General features: G+C 42.1%; 1 protein-coding gene across 2 annotated transcripts in view; it reads right to left on the reverse strand.

Moving 5' to 3' along the window:
• Positions 1 to 22,385, reverse strand: part of DOC2B (double C2 domain beta) — a 1,593,495-nt gene that overhangs the window by 722,491 nt on the left and 848,619 nt on the right. For both annotated transcript variants that reach the window (XM_069757350.1, XM_069757348.1), the window contains one exon: positions 10,576 to 10,650. In XM_069757350.1, the coding sequence (XP_069613451.1) occupies positions 10,576 to 10,650 (75 nt within the window). The remainder of the gene's footprint in view (positions 1 to 10,575; positions 10,651 to 22,385) is intronic.

The following is a 22,385-nucleotide window of genomic DNA, read 5'->3' on the forward strand; positions in this document are numbered from 1 at the left end:
AAAAATATGGATATAGTTATCAGATTGCAGCAGTAGACAAGGGGTTTTCATACAGAATTATGGGGATTACTGCAAGGAAGCACAGCAAATCATTTCAGACGCTGACAATTATGTTAAAGCATCTCCAGCTTTACTACAAAATGTGCTTCTACTCTATAATGCATTAATCAATAAAGCAGTCACTGATAATGTGTTGTATTCACGCAAAAAGATACTTTTGTCTGTTAAAAACAAATCTATTCCTTTTTCTATCACTTGCCAAAGATACACAAAAGCCTGATAAATCCACCAGGGAGACCCATCATTTCAGTGATAGAATCATTTGCGAGCAATCTTTCGGAATACATTGACAGAATCATGCAGATTCATGTCCTCACTCAGTCTAACCATACACCTTAGGGACTCTACCCAATTGATCCATATGTTACAAACTATTAAATGGAAACCATAATATAGTTTTTATAACACTTCATGTACAGTAGCTTCCATATATTCTAATATTTTGCATGACATTGGTCTTTTGTGCTTTGAGAAATACCTGGAAAAGGATACAAGCCCCTTTTTTATGTCAAAAATAGTTCATTTATGAATGTTTTTCATTAATCTTTAAGAATAACTATTTCATATTTCAAGGTGAATCATATCACGAGATATGTGAGACTGTGAAGGGGTCTAATGTCGCACCCACATATGCTAATCTATTTATGGGAATTTTTGAAGAATTGTACATACACAAGGGTAACTATAGGGATAACGTTATTATATATAAAAGATACATTGATGATCCTTTCTTCATATGGGATGATTTTGCAAAGGATATCCAGGCTTTTATCTGTGAGAATAATGCAAATGATTGAGGTCTCACTGTCTAGCTCACCATCACTGCACATCCCATAGATTTCCTTGACATCATTATTTTTACTTTGAAAGATCAGATTTGCACTAAGACTTTTTTCAAAAAGGTTGATGCCAACAGTTACAAACATTATAATAGTGGTCATTATAGTGAGTGGTTGGATTTAAAAAATTGCACGTTAGATTTTATCACAAGAAATATCACAATAAACTGGTAAAAGGGCTTTCTCTAACACTAAGAAGTATGATCAGAAAACGCTACTTGAAATCCAAAAAAAACATACAACAGAGCAAATTTAATGTGCATCACAAGAAAATAAGAAAAATCCTCAAGGACCATTGGTATATCCTGTTAAACAACCCAATTTTGGGAAAACAATTACCTTTAAATCCATTTCTTACCTTTTGAAGAGCCCCCACAATGAAGAATATCATAGGTCCTAGTGTAATGCTGCTGCAATGCAGTATAGCGAAAACTCCACCAGGGGATGCTGGAAGAGAAGCAGCACACACAGCGTAACACCACTGAGCAACAGCACATGTACCACCAAGTGATGAAAGAGTGGTCAGATGAGCTGAGTCAGAAACCGTCAGGACAAGAAGTACAAGAGGTCACATCAATACACGTGGTCAAATACAAGCCAGAAGTCAGAGCCAGATGGGAGCAGATATAACCGAGACGAGAGACAATGAAACAGGTCAGAAGACAAGCCGGGTCACATACCAAGAGGTCCAAGAACTGGGAGGGAACACTAAGACAAAGCGGGATGGCAGAAAAGGGAAGTCACTGGAACAGAGTACATGGGCAGAGGACAGCACAGGGGTCAACGGCTCTAGCCTGGGAGCATGAACTATTACTGACATAGGTCTGTGGTCACAGCAGACTGAAATAGCCACACCAAAGCCAAAATGAGGCAGAGAAAGGTAACCCCAGCATGACCAGACCGGGGAGAGAATAACATGAAACAAACCCCTGTCTGGATCATAACAGTGCCCCTCTCTAAATGGGGGGCCAATGGACCCTCAGGTTTGCCTGGATAATGAGTGTGAAAGGCCCGGACCAACTGATCCGCATGGACCAAAAACACCGACACCCATGACCGGTTCTCAGGACCTTAACCTTTCCAATGGACCAAATATCATAGAGAACGGCAGAGCATGCGAGAATCCACATCCCCTTCCACCTCATACTTGGGCTGACCATCTACCACAACAGGTGGTGGGTACAAGGGAGAGTACCCTGAGTACCCTTCAGAAGCGCCTTATGGAACACATTGGGGATCCGCAACGACATAGGCAGGCGCAGGTGAAAGGCCACAGGATTAACCACCTCTAACATTTCATAAGGCCCTTTAAACTTGGGCCCTAACTTAGCCAAAGGAATCCTCAACCTTATATTCTTGGTGGATAACCATACCTTATCCCCCACCTGGAAAACCGGCCCCACCGAACGTCTTTTATCCGCAAAAAATTTATACTTGATCTGAGCCTTGCCACTGTTTCTCTGAACCTCCCTCCAGACCTCTCCCAACTGCTGAAAGGCTGAATCCACCCCTGGACACCCTGAATCCAGCTGAGAAAACTCACCAAAGTGAGGATGAAACCCATAGTTGTTAAAGAATGGGGAAGTACCAGTGGATTTATTGACATGATTATTGAAAGTGAATTCTGCCATGGGTACCGAAGGGCACCAATCATCCTGTCTAGATGTGGCAAGATAACACAATATCTGCTGATATTGACTGATTGGTCCTTTCAGTCTGACAGTTAGTCTCAGGATGATAGGCCGATGAAAAGGTCAGACTGATACCCAGCCTTTTAGAAAAAGCCCTCCAGAATTTCATTACAAATTGCACTCCTCTATCAGACACCACACTGACAGGCAAATCATGCAATCGGACCATATGCTCAATGAATAGTTTTGATAGAGTCTCAGCATTACGATCCATCAATGGTACAAAATGCACCTGTTTACTGAACCTATCAACAACTACCCAGATCATGGTTTTGCCATTAGAGGGGGGAAGATCGGTGATAAAATACATGGACAGATGAGTCCACTGTATCTCTGGAATTGGCAGCGGCACCAATTTCCCGGCCGGCCAGTTATGGGATTTTTTTGCACGAGCACAAGTTTTGCAGGAGGACACAAATCCAGTGATGTCAGAAGCCAACAGGGCTTCCAAAACAGCCTAGCAATGTCTTTACACATGGCCGAGATTCCAGGATGCCCACTCACAGATCAGCCCCCTTATGAATTAAATCAGTCAGGGGTTTGACCACCTGAGAAAACCCCTTGATGAATTTTCTATAGTAATTAGCAAAACCCAGTAAACACTGAAGACCCTTGAGATCTCTGGGTTGCGCCCAATCCACAATAGCCTGTACCTTTCTATGGTCCATATGGAACCCCTCAGCAGACAAAATAACCCCTTGGAAAGACAATTCTTGAGCAAAAAATGAACACTTCTCCAGTGTAGCAAAGAGTGAGTTTTCCCTGAGTCTCTGGAGAACAGCATGGAGATGATCCATGTGACTCTGTTTATCTGAAGAATATATAAATATATCATCCAGATAAACTACCATGAAGCGCCCAATAAAATCTGAGAAAACATGATTAATAAAATTCTGGAATACTGCTGGTGCATTAGTCAGGCCAAAGGGCATAACCAAATTCTCAAACTTAGAGAACCACCTGGCTCATGACAATTGATTGTACAAATCAGGTATAAGTTGGAGGGGATAAGTGTTCATTACAGTGATTTTATTCAATTCTTGAAAATCGAGGCATGGGCGTAAACCACTATCCTTTTTCTTGACAAGAAAGAACCCCGCCGCCACTGGGAAAACAGATGGCCGAAGACTAACAGAAATATACTGCTTTATGGCAGCCCGCTCAGGGCCAGAGAGATTGTACAGATGGGCCTTGGGAAAATTGGCAGCAGGAACAAGATCAAGCGCACAATCGAATGGGCGGTGTGGTGGTAGAACCTCAGCCTCCTTTTCAGAGAACACATCCTCAAAGTCCTTCAGGTAATCCGGAATACCCTCCAGACTGATGGATGACACAGACACAGTATAAAGGCAACTTTTACTACAATTAGGACCCCATTTAACAATGCCCCCAGATTCCCAGTCTATCACAGGATTATTAGCAAGCAGCAAGAAAAAAGAACCAAAGATAGAGGGAAAAAAGGATAATAAAAAATAATAAAGTAGTAAGGACAAGCTAATATATAAAAAATGCCTTTATTTAAATATATATGGCAATGGCACTAACACTGTGCCTGTACTTGGAGACAAAAAATATATATATAAAAGAATAAGGATATATATTACGGACGGACTATATACAGTTAGAGTCAAACCTTAAAATACAACATACACTGACTCATTACAATTGTGGCTATCCAAATATTCGCCAGAATCCATACAAAAAGGTAGTAATTAGGTATGTGCAACCACGTAAAAGAAGTGCATAGTGCCAAGTAAACTATGGACGTAAAAAAAATAATAATAATAAAAATAATCCCATCTCCATAATAATGAACACTGCAATCAAATACAGAAAAAAATAGTGCAAACCTATGCAACAAAATTTATAGAAAAAATACCAAATGTATATGGATATACAGAGCTCTGCTCTGCTATGCTCGCCGCAACCTGCAGTTTTGCTCTGCTCACCGCAACCTGCAGCTTTGCTCTGCTTGCCGCAACCTGCGGCTGTGCTCTGCTTGCCGCATCCTGCGGCTCTGCTCTGCTCTACTCACTGCAACCTACGGTTCTGCTCTGCTCACTGCATTCTGTGGTTCTGCTCTACTCTCATCTCGCCTCCTGTGGCTCTGCATTGCTCTCTGCATCCTGCAGCTTTGCTCTGCTCCTGCTCCGCATCCTACCTGTCCTTGTCCTTCTAGTCTGAACTGGACCGTTACAGTTCCTGGTCTTCCACTCTGTACTGATTCCTACCTGCTCCCTTTTCCTGCTCATACCTGCCTGATTTTCTGTCCTACCCATTACAGTCCCAATTTCTCCAGTCTGCTCTGTGCCCGCCTGCGTGCCAGAGAGCCAGCAGTGCCCGCCTGAGTTCCAGTTGTGCCCATCTGTACTTGCCTGCACCTGTCAATAGACTTCTGTTCCCTAGTGGGATCTGCTGCTATAGCCAGACACCGTCCTGCAGTGATACCTGACAGCTACCTGCCACAAAAGCCTTACCTCACCACTAGAGGCTTCAGTGAACACCAAGGTAGCTGCTCAGTCACGCTCCTCCAGAGTAGTCTGGTTTGTGGCACAGTGGGGTCACAATGCTCGCTCTCGCCACCCAGTCTGGGCACGAGCGCTACACTTTCCCACTTTGTATATGGGCATGGACACCATTCTTGAAGCAAGAACAATGAAAACAGTTAGTCAGTTCGATGGCAGATAATGCTTACAGTAGGTTTCCCAGCACCACCCTGTTTTCCACCTGGTCCAGTCTCTTTAACCAAGAGTATGAACTAAATAATCCTCACCATCATCCTCCTCCCTCTCATCATGGTGAGTTCCAGGAGACAAGTGATTCGACACTCAGACACTCCGAGGAACTGTTTACATTTCGATTTATTGATTCTGGCCTCCTGTCCTGCACATTTCAAAAAGCACATTAGGAGATCAGTGGTGGCCAATTATTTGAGCTGCCACGGTCAGAAGATAATGATGGGAAATGGCAATTAGTGTCTCAAGAGATAGATGATGATAAGACACAGCTGCCAATAATTGATGTTGTTAGATCAATAATTCACGGGGACCAGAGTGTGGAAGTGAAAGAAGAGGTGGTGGACGTTGAAGTCACTGACCCAACCTGGAAAGGTACCATGCAGAGCGAGTACAGCAGTGTAGATGAGGAGGGATCTGGAGCACTGCAAAAAGAAGACAGAGGCAGTGGGGTGGCCAGAGGGAGAAGGCAGGCAACTGTTTCCCAGAAAACCCACACGCATCAAGTTCCCAAACCAATCAGTAGGTGCTTCCCCAGTATAGCGTATTTTTAAAAAAAGTGCTGCTGACAAAGCAACGGTCATTTGCAACTTGTGCCATACCAAGATGAGCATGGGCCAGAACACTATCAGCTTGACCACCACTAGCATGCTCAAGCACATGTCATCAAAGTACCAAACTTTGTGGGCAGAACACCTAGTTACAATATTAGTGTCAGTGTCTGCCACTATTTTTCCTGGTGTGTTGATCCTGTCTTACACCAGCACATGTACCATAATGTCACCCATTCCCTGACCAACGCAGTTACTGGGAAGGTCCACTTAATGACCAACACATGGACAAGTGCTTGTTGCCAGGGATGCTACATTTTCCTGACAGCACACTGGGTGAACGCTGTGGAGCCCAGGCCTGAGTTGGACTAAGCCTAAGTGGGGGAGGAAATTTTCGGTCTGGGGTTAAATATTTGGCCTTACAGGCAAGTCATTAACCTGCAAAGGATGTACCTTGACATATTTCCCAGCAAAACCCGTTTTGGTTTCTTTTAATGATATTTTGTGGCATCGGGCAAAATGGCATGAATCTCGGAAAAAAATTATTAAAGCTGTGAACTAGGAGTCAGGAATGCTTCCAGGGGCGATCCCCATGATGTCCCTGTGTCATTTGAGCAGTGTTTCCATCATTTTCAGACGTTTTTAGACCTTAAAAGGACCACCGGGGGGGATCATGGTAAAAATACTCGGGTCTCCCATAGACTTACATTGGGCTCATTGTTCTGGTCAAGTACCCGAGTATTCCAATCTGCTCAACCCGAGCAACGAGCACCACAGCATTTTAGTGCTCGCTCATCACTATTAATAAGGGAAATATAATTTTTCATTTTTCTATTATGGTTTTGGCTTAGTTATGTACATATAACTCTTTCATTACTCTTTAAAACCTGTCCTTTAAATGTCTTCTTTAGGGACATTTTAACTTAAGATTTTTTTTATTCTTAAGCAATTAGCCAAGATAAAGGTATGATCACTGTAAAATATATGCTGGGGTCAGGCTGTAGCACAATGGAGAAGACAGAAGTACATTATAAGATGTTTTAAAATTAATGAATGTGAGTAGTAAAATCTATATTGGCTTGAGGCTATATGAAATCATACTTTTTAAAGTTGGCTTTGAAGTTCTCCATTTTTGTATTTCACATTCAGAGCTGAAATGTACTGTATAACAAGCTACGTTTTCCATTTGCTGTATTTTTCTTTTAGAAGGAAGTTCAGCATTTCATTTTTAATGAATAGGAAGATTTTAAAAAAACCTTGATACAGAGTAATAAAAACATTTAAAAGCGACATTAAAATTAACTGAGCCACTAACATGCCAGATATTTATTGTTCAGTTAAAAAAAACAAAAAAAGACATTCTTTGTAACTAATAAATATTTTGTTTTTCAGTAGAATAGCTTTTTAATGATGAGAAAAAAGTATTTTTTTAATGTATCCATTATTTATCTGAAAATATTCTATCAGAAAATTTGGGAAAGTTGTACTTTTGACAAACCATTTGTTTTAACATATTGTGCAATGGAAAATGGAAAAAATATTCGAAGTGTGGTGAAATTGCAAAAAAAAGTGCAAGTCCACAGGTTTTTTTTTGTTACCATGTTCACTAAAACTGACCTGCCATTATGACTCTAAAGATCATCACGTGTTCACAGACACCAAACATATATAGATTTTTTTTTTAATTAAGTGGTGAAAAAAAATACAAAAAATTACACTATTTTCCAAGACCTGTAGCATCTCAATTTTTCATGATCTGGGGCTGGGCGAGGGCATATTTTTTGCACATCAACCTGACATTTTTATTGATACCATTTTGGTGCAGATAGGATCTTTTGAATGCCCGTTATTGCATTTTATTGCAATGTAGTGGCGACCAAAAAAATGTAATTCTAGCGTTTTTATTTTTTTTCTCATTACGCTGTTTAGCGATCGGATAATTTTTTTTATATTGATAGATCATGCGACTTTGAAAGCGGTGATACCAAATATATGTATATTTTATTTTTTTATTGTTTTATTTTGAATGGGGCGAAAGGGAGGTGATTTGAACTTTATATTTTTTTACTTTTTAAAAAACATTTTTTTTACTTTAACCTTTTGCATGCTTCACTATTCTCCATGGGAGAATAGAAACTGCAGTACTTTGATCACCTCTGCTGCCCACAGGATCACTTGTGTGTAGCAGAAATGTTCACTTGCTATGAGCGTTGACCACAGGTTGTCCATAGCAATCTGGCAATGATGACCATAGAGGTCTGCTGCAGACCTCTGGTTGTCTGGTGACCCGTGATCATGTGATGGGGTCACCGATAAGTGGGATTAGTGACGCGCTTCCTGTAAGCGTGAATTAAATGCTGCTGTCAGAGACTGACAGCAGCACTTAACTACACTGCTCAAAAAAATAAAGGAAACACTAAAATCCCACATCCTCGATATCACTGAATGAAATAATCCAGTTGTAAATCTTTATTCATTACATAATGGAATGTATTGAGAACAATAAAACCTAAAAATGATCAACTTAAATCATAACTAATATCCCATGGAGGTCTGGAGTTGGAATGATGCTCAAAATCAAAGTGGAAAATGAAGTTACAGGCTGATCCAACTTCAGTGGAAATGTATCAAGACAAGGGCGGGCCAGTCCATAGCTTCAATGCCTTCATCTTGCAGGAACTGCTGACACACTCCAGCTACATGAGGTCTGGCATTGTCCTGCATTAGGAGGAACCCAGGGCCAACTGTACCTGCATATGGTCTCACAAGGGGTCTGAGGATCTCATCTTGGTACCAAATGGCAGTCAGGCTACCTCTGGTGAGCACATGGAGCACTGTTTGGCCCTCCTAAGAAATGCCACCCCACACCATTGCTGACCCACTGCCAAACCGGTCATGCTGAAGGATGTTGCTGGCAGCAGATCACTCTCCATAGCGTCTCAAGACTCTGTCACGTCTATGACATGTGCTCACTGTGAACCTGCTTTCATCTGTGAAGAACACAGGGCGTCAGTGGTGAATTTGCCAATCCTGGTGTTCTGTGGCAAATGCCAAGCATCCTGCACAGTGTTGGGCTGTGAGCACAACCCCCATCTGTGGACATCGGGCACTCAGACCATCCTCATGGAGTTGGTTTCTAACCATTTGTGCTGACACATGCACATTTGTGGCCTGCTGGAGGTCATTTTGCAGGGCTCTGTCATTGCTCCTCCTGTTCCTCCTTGCACAAAAGCTGAGGTAGCGGTCCTGCTGCTGGGTAGTTTCCCTCCTATGGCCCCCTCCATGTCACCTGGTTTACTGGCCTGTCTCCTGGTAGCGCCTCCAGCCTCTGGACACTACATTGAAAGACACAACAAACCTTCTTGTTACAGCTCGCATTGATGTGCCATCCTGGATGAGTTGCACTACCCAAGCCACTTGTGTGGGTTGTAGAGTCCGTATCATGCTACCACGAGTGTGAAAGCACAACCAACATTCAAAAGTATAGATCAGCTGTCATGTGCCCAGAAAGGTGCGGGCTCAGCGCCGAAGCCCACACCAAACAGGGGGAGTCTGACATGTGCGTACTATTGCGTCACATGTTGGAAAGCTGTTAAAAAAGCTTGGAAAACCCTTCACATTTAATTCTATGGAAAATTCACTCTGCTGTTCATGAGTTTTTTATACTTTTTTACAGATGAGATTTTGAAAAATATTTTGTGAAAAATAAAAGTTAATTTCACTTCTTAAATAGATTCCTGTGGAAACATTTCCAAGCTAGACACAGTCAAAACAAATGGCTGCAAGTCTTCAAAATAAAACTTCTTCAAAACTCTTCAAACTTCAGGAAATTCCTCAAGAAAAGAAAAAATGGGTTTCCTCAAGTAGTTTTTACTTGAAAACATGCAATTTTTTAATGTCACTGAAGTCTCTCTTTGATTATAACCTAAGGGGTAAGTGTATACAGCATCTTTTTGATGATTCAGAAAAAGATGCTTCAGAAAAACACTGGTTGAATTTTCCCTTAAGTGCCTTTTCTGACATTGGTTGTGTCTGCAAATCTGCATTTTTTAAATTCCATATACGGTATAAAATGTCAACGGCTTCTGAGCAAAAACTGCCAGAATGGTCAGGTTGCTTAATTTATCCACTTCATAGCTTTATAAGCCTGAAACAGTTAAAAGATATGACAAAAGACAGAATTCATGCACAACAATTCATTTTTATATTGCAGTGAAATTGTTCATTTCATTCTTTTCAGTGCTTTTTCAGGGGGGTTACAGGCGGATTCCATCTGAAAAAGACATTGTGTGCAAATGCCCTAAGAGTCCAGAAAATGACCAGTAGACTAGAATAAGATAGTCAGGGAATAGAGTGGTGTCCTGGATATCAACACAGAAAACACATTGAAGATGAAGGTTTTCACATTTTCTTCATGCTAAATATAAAAGCAGCATCAGCAATACAATCAAAAGCAAAAATCACAAATCTAGAATCATCCAGAGAACAACACCTTACATATTCACCACAATTGAGGCTTCAGTGACACTGTGAGGCATTTGGTTTTAAGCTAGAAATATTATTTTATCATATTTGATAATAGGTGGAATTAAATAATTCTTTAAAAACAGCAATAAATATATTTATGAAAATTAAATCTGTGAAATGAAGAATAGCAATTTGTAAGAACAGTAAACACAGAAAGCTAAATTACTCCTACCTTACTAGCTCCTGGAAGTAAATGTAATTTAACATATGGATCAGCCAGTCCATTGTGGTCCATAGGTTTCAAGCCCTTTTAAAACAATAGATATTAAGGTTAGAAATACAATATACATAGTGACTTAATTACTGTTAAGCTACAAATCACACACCATGTTAAATAAATGGAATAAATCACTACATTTTAAAAAATATTAAACTTCTTAACCAAGATATAGTACATTTGTGAGAGTCTACATAGCACAATTACCCCAGTTTTGCCATTGATATAATTGAAATGGTATACACAATTGCTTATACTCCAAGTATCAGACCATGTTGAGGTGCAGTTTGACATATAATTGCTTTTGCAGCTGCACTTGACATTGAATACTACTGCTTACAATTACAGATCAGAATACCCAAGTACTTCTGACCTGTAATACTTTGTATATTTCCATTTAATGTATGTGCAGCAATACCATTACTCATGATGAAGCTGTCTTATCAGTGAAACGTGGTCGACGGTTCTTGGGATTTTGTGGTGTGATCTATTACTTTGTTATCATGTCATTAGGTGATACGATGATGTATATAATTTGCAAATCATACAAATCAAAGTTCACTATGGGATATTATGTCTCTGTACTATGTGCTACTTGCATTATTATTTGAATATTATTTATACACTCTGGATTCTGATTCTTTCTTGTTGATTAAGCTATAGCTCTCTTTTAATTGAGCTTTTGTGGTTATATGTAAATCTGTCCATTTTTAAATGTTACTTAGCTTCCTATTTATCTATATAATTAGAGTTGCCTTTTTATCTATTGCACACTTTGTCATTACCTTTTATCTGTATTTTTGGCCTAGCTGTTTCACCTCTTGTTTAGCTCTTGTAGCCTATCTACTTTTTATTCACATTTTTCATACCATTTTGTAGACATATCTTCTGTAATAAGATTGTAATTTTGCAAAGTACTACTTTGACTGTATGGCCCAATTAGTTGTTAAATTTAATACCATTACTGTGGCCTACTTTACATTTAGCAACATTAAATTTCACCCAAAATGTTTTTGCCTGTGCAGACATCTTATCTCAATCAGTAATAGTATATGTTAAGGACTGGCAGAACGCACCAAGTATAAGATGATATGGAAGTAGGTGTGTTCGCAGTCCGAGGTCCACCGTGCAGGTAAAAACCCTGCTGCTAGTAAAGACGGACTATATGGCGGTACTATAAGAATACACACATGGGTTAACTCCACCCTGTGTGAAGTAAGCGACCCTGTTGCGTCACAGGACCGCGGTACCGCACATAGAGCGCAAGCGAGGAGTCTCTAATCTCAAACCCGAGACTGAGGATTTGAGTTCAGAAGACCTCATGCGCTCGACACCGCAACTGGGGTGTCAGAGAAACATAAATAATAATATATAAAGTCACGAGAGTGCGTGCGGTGCCGCACTGACGGACGCCACTAACCACCCAGGCTTGGGTCAGGAAAGCGCAGAGAAAGCACACGGCGCCGTACTGGCGGACACAGCAACTGGACGCTGTGATGTGTGTTACGTGCTGATGGCTAGTCGGGCGCTAGATAGCTACCTCCATTCACAAACAGAGAACAACACTAGGAATGGGATATTTAGGAGCTTTCATCCTTCGACATTGATATAGAAGGGTTAATAGTTTGCCTTTAAGTGCCTCTTGCCTTTAATTGTTAGAATTACTAGAATCTGTTGATGCAGTAGTCTTAGTGTCTCCGCTTCAAGGAGACTGTACTTCTTATCATGTATGTTCCCAATATTCAGTCACAACATGCTCCGGGTACGTTAGGGAATAAAGGTCAGTATGACCCTGGGTGATGGTGGGCGCTACATGAGTTACATTGAAATGCATTATGTGTAAATGGTATAAAATATTGCTTCTTGCTCTATTACTTCAGATAAAAGTGACTTGCTCACAGGATATGTGTGAGGTGTCTTTTTGTCTCCAAGCGCGCTTGTAAAATGATGGGCGTAACTCCACAATTTGGTCTCACTGGTGATCTGTAAGCTGACATTTGGGTCAGAATGAAAAACAGCTACAACAGTTTTGGCGCCCAACGTGGGGCCGTGTATCCAGCTTATTCAGAATCCGTATGGGGGAGCTTCTGGGAGATTGGCATGCAAAACACCAGCTGCAGCATGGTGAGAAATATTATTCTTACAAACCTGTTTTGCACTTGCAATCTCTCATCTGGATCTCTTCGTACCTCTGGGTAAATGGCTGCCAACATGGTTCAAAGAATCCACATCACCAGTGAGTTTTGTGTTTTGTCTATTTATGTCTGTATGAGAGTTGAATAATAGAGTTATAAGATGATAATTGTTATCTGTATTATTTGTCAGTATCCTAATTGGTTGTGTATTTGTGTAGTGTGTAATACAGAGCTGGGATAGACTCTGTGCAGTGTTGTTATTTTGGTCATTTTGGATTGGCAGTACATTATATGAAGCTGTATTTTGTATAAGGCCGTGATTTTTTGTTGTTTGGCCTTAAAGTGCTTTCAGAGTGTCAGTGGACACTGCTGCAGTTTGTGTTATATAGAGTTGTGTTAATTCCAAAGTGCAAAATAGGCAGGCTGTGTGAACCTTGTATGTCTATGAGAACTCTGAATGAGATGACAGGTGAGTAAATGAGTATCAGGGATAAATAAGTAAATCCCTGATTGATGAGGGGTTCCGTTAGGTGTGGTCCTCTGTATGTGACAGAAGACATTATTCAGCGCAGTTTGAGCTGAATTAGGTGGAGGGATTGAGATAAGGGATTTTCTTCTTGTAAAAATCAACTGAAAGTGAAAGGAAAAGAAACAACAATCCCTGAATGAGCATGTATGTATGAGTGATCACATAAGTATCATTACTTATCTAACTGTTGTTAATTGTCCAGGATGAATGAGTTGTGGATATTTTTAATGTACATTTAATTTACATCTGAGATTCAGTGAAACCCGTGTTATGTGTGGTTTGACATTGGATAGGTTTCTATATGTGTTTGGGCTGGACGCGGTCAGAATCAGCTTATTCAAGTTATGCAGTGATCTGCCTGTATAGAGAAACTGTTTTTAATTCCGAGAGAATGAATGTTTTGTAGAGATTAAGTCTGAAAACTGCTGCATTCTGTTTCTGTGTGTGTAAGACAAGCTTTTATCTGTGTTTACACTTGATGGGAGGGGCGAACCCCTGCGCGAATTGTTTTTGATTTTCTCCTCCTTGTGATGCGGGCCAGAGAAAGGGGGGGTCCATGCAGCTGCGCTGAAGAATATGGAGCTGTGCATATTCTGTCTTTGGTTTAGTACACGCTGAGAGATTTGTGTTTAAAGCAATAAGTACTGTAGGTATTGAAGATAAAGGGAATGTTGTACAATTGAAGTTGGAATTTGAAAGTGAAAGAATTGTGCCTATTTTAGAGGAAACTTAAAGTGATTGAAAAGATTGGTAAAAGATTCTCCTGCTTCAAGTTGAGTGATTGATATAGCAAATTGAGGATCAACAGAGGAGGTAGCCAACTGCACGGCTGATGTAATAGGTGGTGTAACCTGCTACAGTCAGCCTACGGCAAATTGGTGGTGTAACCTTGCCGTCTATGGAGCTGTGCTAGCCAGCTGATCTACCGAGTGGTAGGTGGTTAACCTGCTCGCTAGAATCCTTTAGGTCTACCAAGTGGTAGGTGGTGTAACCTGCTCGCTAAACCTTGACACTCACTCTGACTTGTCACGTGTTGCAACCCTGGTTTAAGGCAAGGCACACTAATAAAGGGCATTTTTAGAGGTGAGTGTCTGAGCGGATAAGTTGAAGCCATGGGCAACTTATTCTGTGTGCAGTCAGGGCCCCCAATGGGATCCAGAACCGCTATAGAGATTGTAAAAGACAGAGAAGGAAAGGAAGCAGTGAAAGATGTGAGACCAATATTGAAACAGGCAAAAAAAATCCAATGAGTGGATGGATGTTTGGATGTTCAAAAAGGCACAGACAAATGAGGAAAATAGCATGTGAATAAATGGCATCTGAGAGAGAGTGCAGCAGGATGGTAGTAAGGTGTATTATGAATGTTTTGATGCTTAAAAGTCCGACTATGACCGACACACTACTGCTACGGTCATACCTTTGTATAACCAGAGACCGAGACAAGACCGATGGACTTGTAAACATTGCGGTCAGACAAACCCAGACTGGAGAAATACTTGTATGATCTGTGATGTAACCCAACCTAAGTGAATTACACTGAATCCTCTCCAGACAAGATCATGTATTGTAGTGACATGAAAAGCTGACACAGGATTGTGGTTAGTGGGGACATTACCTTTTGGGACCAGCATGTCATGTCACCCCCACCACCAGAGAACCAACCACATCAGGTTGTGTAAGACAGATACAGGAGTATTATTCCTGGAAGCCCTCTGACTAGCTAGCTATGCTAAAATGATTGGCTGACCCTGTGAACAAACCTTTCCCATTTTACAGACAAAGACAATATGATGGACGTATAAGTGCACCTGAGCAGACCTAGAGAGTTGGTGAGCACCAAAGCAGGTGATGTACTAGGATGCAAATTAAGACTTTTACAGATGTGACTAAAGGAGAGAGAGTAGAGATGTACTCTGGACGGTTACAGCTGACATGGGCAGACATGGGGTACAGTCCAGTAAACCCACTCGATGTTAAAATATTGGTAAATACATTCATTGACGGTATGACAAAAGGCTTACGAGACGCAGTACAGACAGCCAGACCTAAATGGAGAAATGTAGATCCAAAGACCTCCTGAAGGTTGCTCAGGAGTTGAAGAAACTAGGACAATAAGACGACGTGTCATGTATGCTGGAAAACGAGGAAAACAGTAGAGACGTAGTAAGGGACCTAAGGACTTAGAAACAGTGAAGTGCTGGAATTGTGGAGAAAATGGACACTCAGACCAATTCAGACTAGGAAACTGACAACCCAGTGACAAATGTGTGCCCTGTTCATGTCCCCTCCGGACCTGGTCCTGCCTTGATGACCACCATACCAATGCTGGGAGGGAAATAGACAGAATTCTTGACCGACACTGGGGAAGCTGGGACTAGTACACAAAGACTTGATACTGCCAGACAAGATTACTGACGAGACTGTGGAATACATGAGGGTAGGGGGACAAGCGACTGAAGCCCCTATGACTAAACAAGAAAAGACTAGAGTCACGAGACAGCCAAGAGGTGCTTACAAACTTATTGTTAGTGACAATACCCCTATGAATTTGCTGGGAGCAGAGTTGAGTGCTGTCTAGGCCAATATATAGTGCTCTCCTGAGGGTATTACAGTCACAAGTCCCCTGTTGTGGATTCTGTTTTTGGGCTCCCTCTGGTGGTTACTGATGGTACTGGGTGACTTGTGTTCTCTGCGGTCTCTGGTGTCCACCTGTTCTATCAGGATATGGGAGTTTCCTATTTAACCTGGCTTTCTTGTCATTTCCTCGCTGGCGATCAATGTATTCAGTGTGTCTTGTTACCTCTGCTTTCCGCTTCTGTAATCATCAGGACAAGCTAAGTTTTTGATTTTCCTGTTCCACGTTTTGCTTTATTTTGTTTTAGTCCAGCTTGCAGTTATGTGATTCCTTGTTGCTGGTTGCTCTAGTGGGCTGATATTACTCCTCATGTTCCATGAGTTGGCACATGAGTTCAGGTAATTTCAGGATGGTTTTTTGTAGGGTTTTTCGCTGACCGCGCAGTTCACTTTTGTATCCTCTGCTATCTAGTTTTAGCGGGCCTCATTTTGCTGAATCTGTTTTCATTACTACGTATGTGCTTTCCTCTCATTTCACCGTCATTATATGTGGGGGGCTGCTATTTCTGTGGGGTGTTTCTCTGGAGGCAAGAGAGGTCTTTGTTTCTTCTAATAGGGGAAGCTAGTCCTTCGGCTGGCGCGAGACGTCTAGAATCATCGTAGGCACGTTCCCCGGCTACTGCTAGTGTTGTGAATTAGGTTCAGGATCGCGGTCAGCTTAGTTTCCATCACCCTAGAGCTTGTTCTGTTTTTTGTGTGCTTGTCCTTTTGTGATCCCCTGCCATTGGGATCATGACAGTCCCCTTTTCATATAAACACTTGTGGCAGAGGGACGCCAGGGTCTTCCACGTGCACATTATACCACAGGTAAAATTTATTCCATTCATATGCCAGTTTTAGTAGTTTCCTTACACAAGATGGTATAGTTACTGTGTATTTCTAGGTTGTCTTCATATGATATATAGTTTTTTTTAGCCATTCATTATATTGGCTCAAACCATAGTCACTGTTTATTTGTCTTTTCCAGTCCTTATACCTTATCGCAAGCAACTGGCATTGATATTTGGCATTTTTCAAATCCCTTCTTTTTGTAATTGGAACTGTTAGTTATGGATTTATATAGGGCTGCTACTTTCTTAGAATAAGCTTGTGCTTTGCTGTGGCCTATGGCATTGTGCTCCCCCGTTTTATGACTCAGTATCTTTCGTAATTTTATATATATAATTTTCTTTTGGTAACATTTTGTGAATCAAATTTAGTTTTTTTAAGGGGTACTCTACCCAATCAAATACGGGTATAAATATTTGGACATTAATGTGTGACTTATATAAACACTTGTGTAATATTGCAGAAATGGTGTATATGGCAAGAGTAGTGAAAGTATCACCTGACACCAGAATGTCTGAGGACAGGGAAAAGAGTCAGGTACCAGACACCGTTTGGGCAAGGGGAATATCTGAGATGGGTCGGCTGCCCATTCCCCCTGTCATGATAAATCAAGAGAAGTAATCACTCCTCTCTGGTTAAGGCAATACCCCTTAAGTCTAGTCAAATCAATGGCCCTGAGCAGGAATATTAAAGAGTATGTTAAAGCAGGGGTTCTAGTGCAGAGATATTCCCCCTGCCACACCCTTTTGTATCCCATTAAGAAAAAAAAAAAAGGACCCAAGGGTTCCCCTGACACTTACAGAATGGTTCATGACTAACGAGCTATTAATGATGTTACAGTGAATGTGACCTCAACAGTCCCTAATACACACACCGTACGGTCACAGATCCCCGCAATGTCAAAATGTTTCACAGTTATTGATTTGGCAAATGCATTTTTCTCTGTACCACTGCACTCTGACTGTCAGTATTTTTTTTTCTTTCACTCACGAAGGTAAACAATACTGTTGGATGGTCCTCCCACAAAGGGGGAAAAGAACTCCCCAACCATCTATTCAACAGCGATGGCAGGGATTCTTGAGCAGTGGCAACCACCTCATCCACAGATTGCACTATTACAGTACGTGGATGACCTCTTGCTCTGCTGCCCGGACCAGACAGTTTCCTTGCTGTGTTTTTTTTTGGGCAGAAAAGGGTTGCAGAGTCTCACGTGATTGCAAACAAAAGGTGACATTTTTAGGACATTGTATTGCTGAAGGTACAAGACACCTGACTGAAGACAGAAAACAAGCAATACAAATCTCCCTTTACCCAGGTCACACCAGCATCTACGCACCTTTCTAGGTTTGGTGACCTACTGTAGGCCTTGGATAAGGTCTGCTTCACAAATGATGCACCCACTCTATGACTGTTTGCCATCAGAACCCTACAATCTCACTCAAGAAGCAATTCACTCCTTCCACTCTCTCAAGCTGCTCATTGTGTCAGACATTCCAAACTATGATCAGCCATTTTTCTTATTTTGCACAGAGCAGGGTGGACATGCTAACGCAGTACTGAAACAGCAACATGGAAAGAAACAGAGACCGATAGCTTACTACTTAGCACAATTAGACCCCGTGATTAGAGGGTCTTCTACATGTGTACGTGCTGTAAGAGCTGCTGTATTACTGAAAGGCATGTGAGATCACACTGACTTTTTCTTTTTGACAATTTGTTCCCCACGTGACATTAATGCCATACTCGTACAAGTTCAACCAAAACACCTGTCTAAGGAGAGACAGATCAGACTTAAATGTGCTCTAATACTAATTCCTGAATATGTCACCCTCAAAAGACATAATGTTCTGAATCCAGCCACTCATCTGCCTGCGGATTCAGAAAAGGGGGAATTGGTGACAGCATTGGCAGGTGGGAAAGAGAACATGACATGACGTTGACATGACGCACGAACATGACTGCATAGGAACTGATGAGTCAGGAGACAGTGGGTTTTACATATGTTCGTGGGAAGAAAAAAAAACCTGTTCCTAATGCAGGAAAGAAATATATATTGGTACCGTGTTAGCCAGTGGATAGAAAAATAATTAGAATTGAGAGTCCTCAGTGGTTGATACCTTTTAACGGCTAACTGAAAAGATGGTAACAAATTGCAAGCTTTCGAGACTACACAGGTCTCTTCATCAGTCTAGTCTTCATTAGTCTTTGCCTGATGAAGAGACTTGTTCCTAATGCATATTTTGAGTTTTTTTATTTTTGTAGATGGCTTCAGATACCACCAGAATGGGCGACTCTACATTGGATATGCAGTAGTATCCTCACATGAGGTAATCCGAGCTGAACCACTCGCTCCTCACATGTCGGTGCAGGAGGCAGAGTTGAAGGCACTCACTGAAGTGTGTAGAGCTGCTGCAGATAAAGTCGCTAACAGTTACACAGATTTGAATTGTGCATGGGGAATATCCCATGATTATTGCCCTATCTGAAGAAGCAGAACTTTTCTTACATCAGCCGGTAAGCCCATTAAAAATGCAGAGCTGGTGAAACAATTAGTGGAGGCATTGACGCTATCAGTCCAGGTTGGCATCGTCAAGGTAAAAAGCACTCACGGACGATGACTCTGTGGAGGAAAAGGGCAACAGAAGGACGGACGAGGCTGCTAAAGTAGCAGCAAGGCAGCCTAGGGAGCAGTGGACGGTGGCGGGGAGTCAGCGTATTCCAGCCACACTGAGCCTAGATGTCCTGAAATCCCTCCAGCTGCCCAAACAGAGAAGGAACACTGGGAGAATGGGAGCTGAGCTGAACTCAGAAGGAGTATGGGAGAATCAGGATAAATCGTATATACCAAGATCTCTGCTCCCAATCATGGCGCAAGCAACACAAGATGCCTTCTGGATCGCTCCTGGTTTCAGTTACGCAGCCGCAAAGCTCGTACGGTCATGCCTCATCTGTGCACAGCACAACCCAGGTAAAACAGTAAAAATCCCTAAGAAAGCGACACCCAGGCCTCTCTACCCGCTTCAGAGACTGCAGACTGGCTACATACAGCTACCCAAGGTAGGAGTGTGTGAAAAATATCCTAGTATGTGTAGATCTCTTCTGAGGTTGGCTGGAAGCCTATCTGGTAAAATGAGCAAATACAAAAGCGACTGCAGACAAACTCATGAAAAAAACTGATCTGCAGGTATGGTGTCCTAGAAACCATAGACAGCGATAGGGACACACTTCACGGGAGAAATAATGAGGGAAGTCATGCAGGTCCTGGGAGTACAGCAAGCATATCATGCACCATATAGACCACAAAGTAGTGGGAAAGTGATGAGACTAAATGGGACACTTAAACTGGAAAATCAAAGGCCATGGCAGACAAAGGAAAGAGCGGGGTAGAGTGTTTGTCTCTTGCACTCTTTTTAGTCACACACACTCCAAATAGAAAGACAGGCTTGTGTCCTTTTGAAGTCCTGTTTAGTAGTTTGCCAGAGGCTGGTCTGTACTTCCCACAGGTGCTACAAAAGCAACACGGTGCTATGACAGCCCATGTCCAGGCCTTACAGAAAAGACTTAATGTGGTGCATAAACATGTGTTCTCATCCATTCCAGATCCTAATGCCAGTGTAGACGTATATCAGCTGAATCCAGGTGATTGGTGGTCATACACAGACACGTGAGAAGGAGCCTAGATCCACGGTTTGACGGCCCGTTTTAAAGTCCGTTTTAAAGCTGACCACATTCACCTCAGGGAAACCTGAGGGAAAGCCCACCTGGATCCTTGCCAGTCACTGCAAAAAGATCTTTTCACCAGCAGAATGACGGTTCTCCTAATCACCTTGCTGGCAGTGGTAGGATGTTTGCACCTTACAGAGACACTGGATAAACAAACTTATTCAACATCTTGCTTTTCTTATAAAAGACGCGGAAGGACAAAAACTGCTGGACTGTTGGATCTGTGCACACAGCCCAGTATCTGCAAGGACTATGCTGTACTTAGCCTTAGGGTACCGTCACACTATAACATTTCGATCGCTACGACGGTACGATTCGTGACGTTCCAGCGATATCGTTACGATATCGCTGTGTCTGACACGCAGCAGCGATCAGGGATCCTGCTGAGAATCGTACGTCGTAGCAGATCATTTAGAACTTTCTTTCATCGCTGGATCTCCCGCTGTCATCGCTAGATCGGTGTGTGTGACACCGATCTAGCGATGCGATCCAGCGATGCGTTCACTTGTAACCAGGGTAAACATCGGGTAACTAAGCGCAGGACCGCGCTCAGTTACCCGATGTTTACCCTGGTTACAAGCGTTAAACTAAAAAAAAACAAACAGCACATACTTACATTCTGGTGTCCGTCAGGTCCCTTGCAGTCTGCTTCCAGCACTGTGACTGCCGGCCGTAAAGTGAAAGCAGAGCACAGCGGCTGTGCTTTCACTTTCACTTTACGGCCGGCAGTCACTGAGTGCGGGAAGCAGACTGCAAGGGACCTGACGGACACCAGAATGTAAGTATGTGCTGTTTGTTTTTTTTTAGTTTAACGCTTGTAACCAGGGTAAACATCGGGTAACTAAGCGCGGTCCTGCGCTTAGTTACCCGATGTTTACCCTGGTTACCCAGGGACCTCGGCATCTTGGTCGCTGGAGAGCGGTCTGTGTGACAGCTCCCCAGCGACCACACTACAATTTACCTACGATCACGGCCAGGTCATATCGCTGGTCGTGATCGTAGGTAAATCGTATAGTGTGACGGTACCCTTACCCCAGGACCCAAGGAAGGTATTAACACCACACTGCATGCACAGTGAGACTTGGACTCAGATTTTCGTGGTTCCTTAAGGCTCTTAATGAGACTAATACAATATAGAGACTCCTTTTTTTTTCCAGCCAATTGGCTTAGCGGCCTAGCGGGATGGATTATTTTCGGTGTTTTACAGACTTGTATGCAAATTTTGTTGCTTTACTTATTCTTTTATGTAGCCGTAAAAGCGCTAATATATGTATTACCTAAGCTATGGAATAATGTATGTGTAGAAAAAAACCCTAAGGCTGAACCTTCTGTAGTATATCATAGGCCCCGTATGGCCACTGTTGACTGGGGAGGTGAGTGTCCACACTGAGGGTGGATGGGTGAAGCAGGTAGGAAGTCCCCTTGTGGGTATTAGACCCATGAGACAATAGCTCCTTTGTGGACATCATCTGACCCCGTAGCAGAGGTTATACCATTTACAAAAGGGGGAAATTGATATAGACGGGTTAATAGTTTGCCTTTAAGTGCCTCTTGCCTTTAGTTGTTAGAATTACTAGAATCTGTTGATGCAGTAGTCTTAGTGTCTCCGCTTCAAGGAGACTGTACTTCTTATCATGTATGTTCCCAATATTCAGTCACAACATGCTCCGGGTACGTTAGAGAATAAAGGTCAGTATGACCCTGGGTGATGGTGGGCGCTACATGAGTTACATTGAAATGCATTATGTGTAAATGGTATAAAATATTGCTTCTTGCTCTATTACTTCAGATAAAAGTGACTTGCTCACAGGATATGTGTGAGGTGTCTTTTTGTCTCCAAGCGCGCTTGTAAAATGTTGGGCGTAACTCCACAATTTGGTCTCACTGGTGATCTGTAAGCTGACATTTGGGTCAGA

This window comes from Ranitomeya imitator, chromosome 3 (genome assembly GCF_032444005.1).
Source record: "Ranitomeya imitator isolate aRanImi1 chromosome 3, aRanImi1.pri, whole genome shotgun sequence".
In the NCBI taxonomy this organism is placed as follows: domain Eukaryota; kingdom Metazoa; phylum Chordata; class Amphibia; order Anura; family Dendrobatidae; genus Ranitomeya; species Ranitomeya imitator.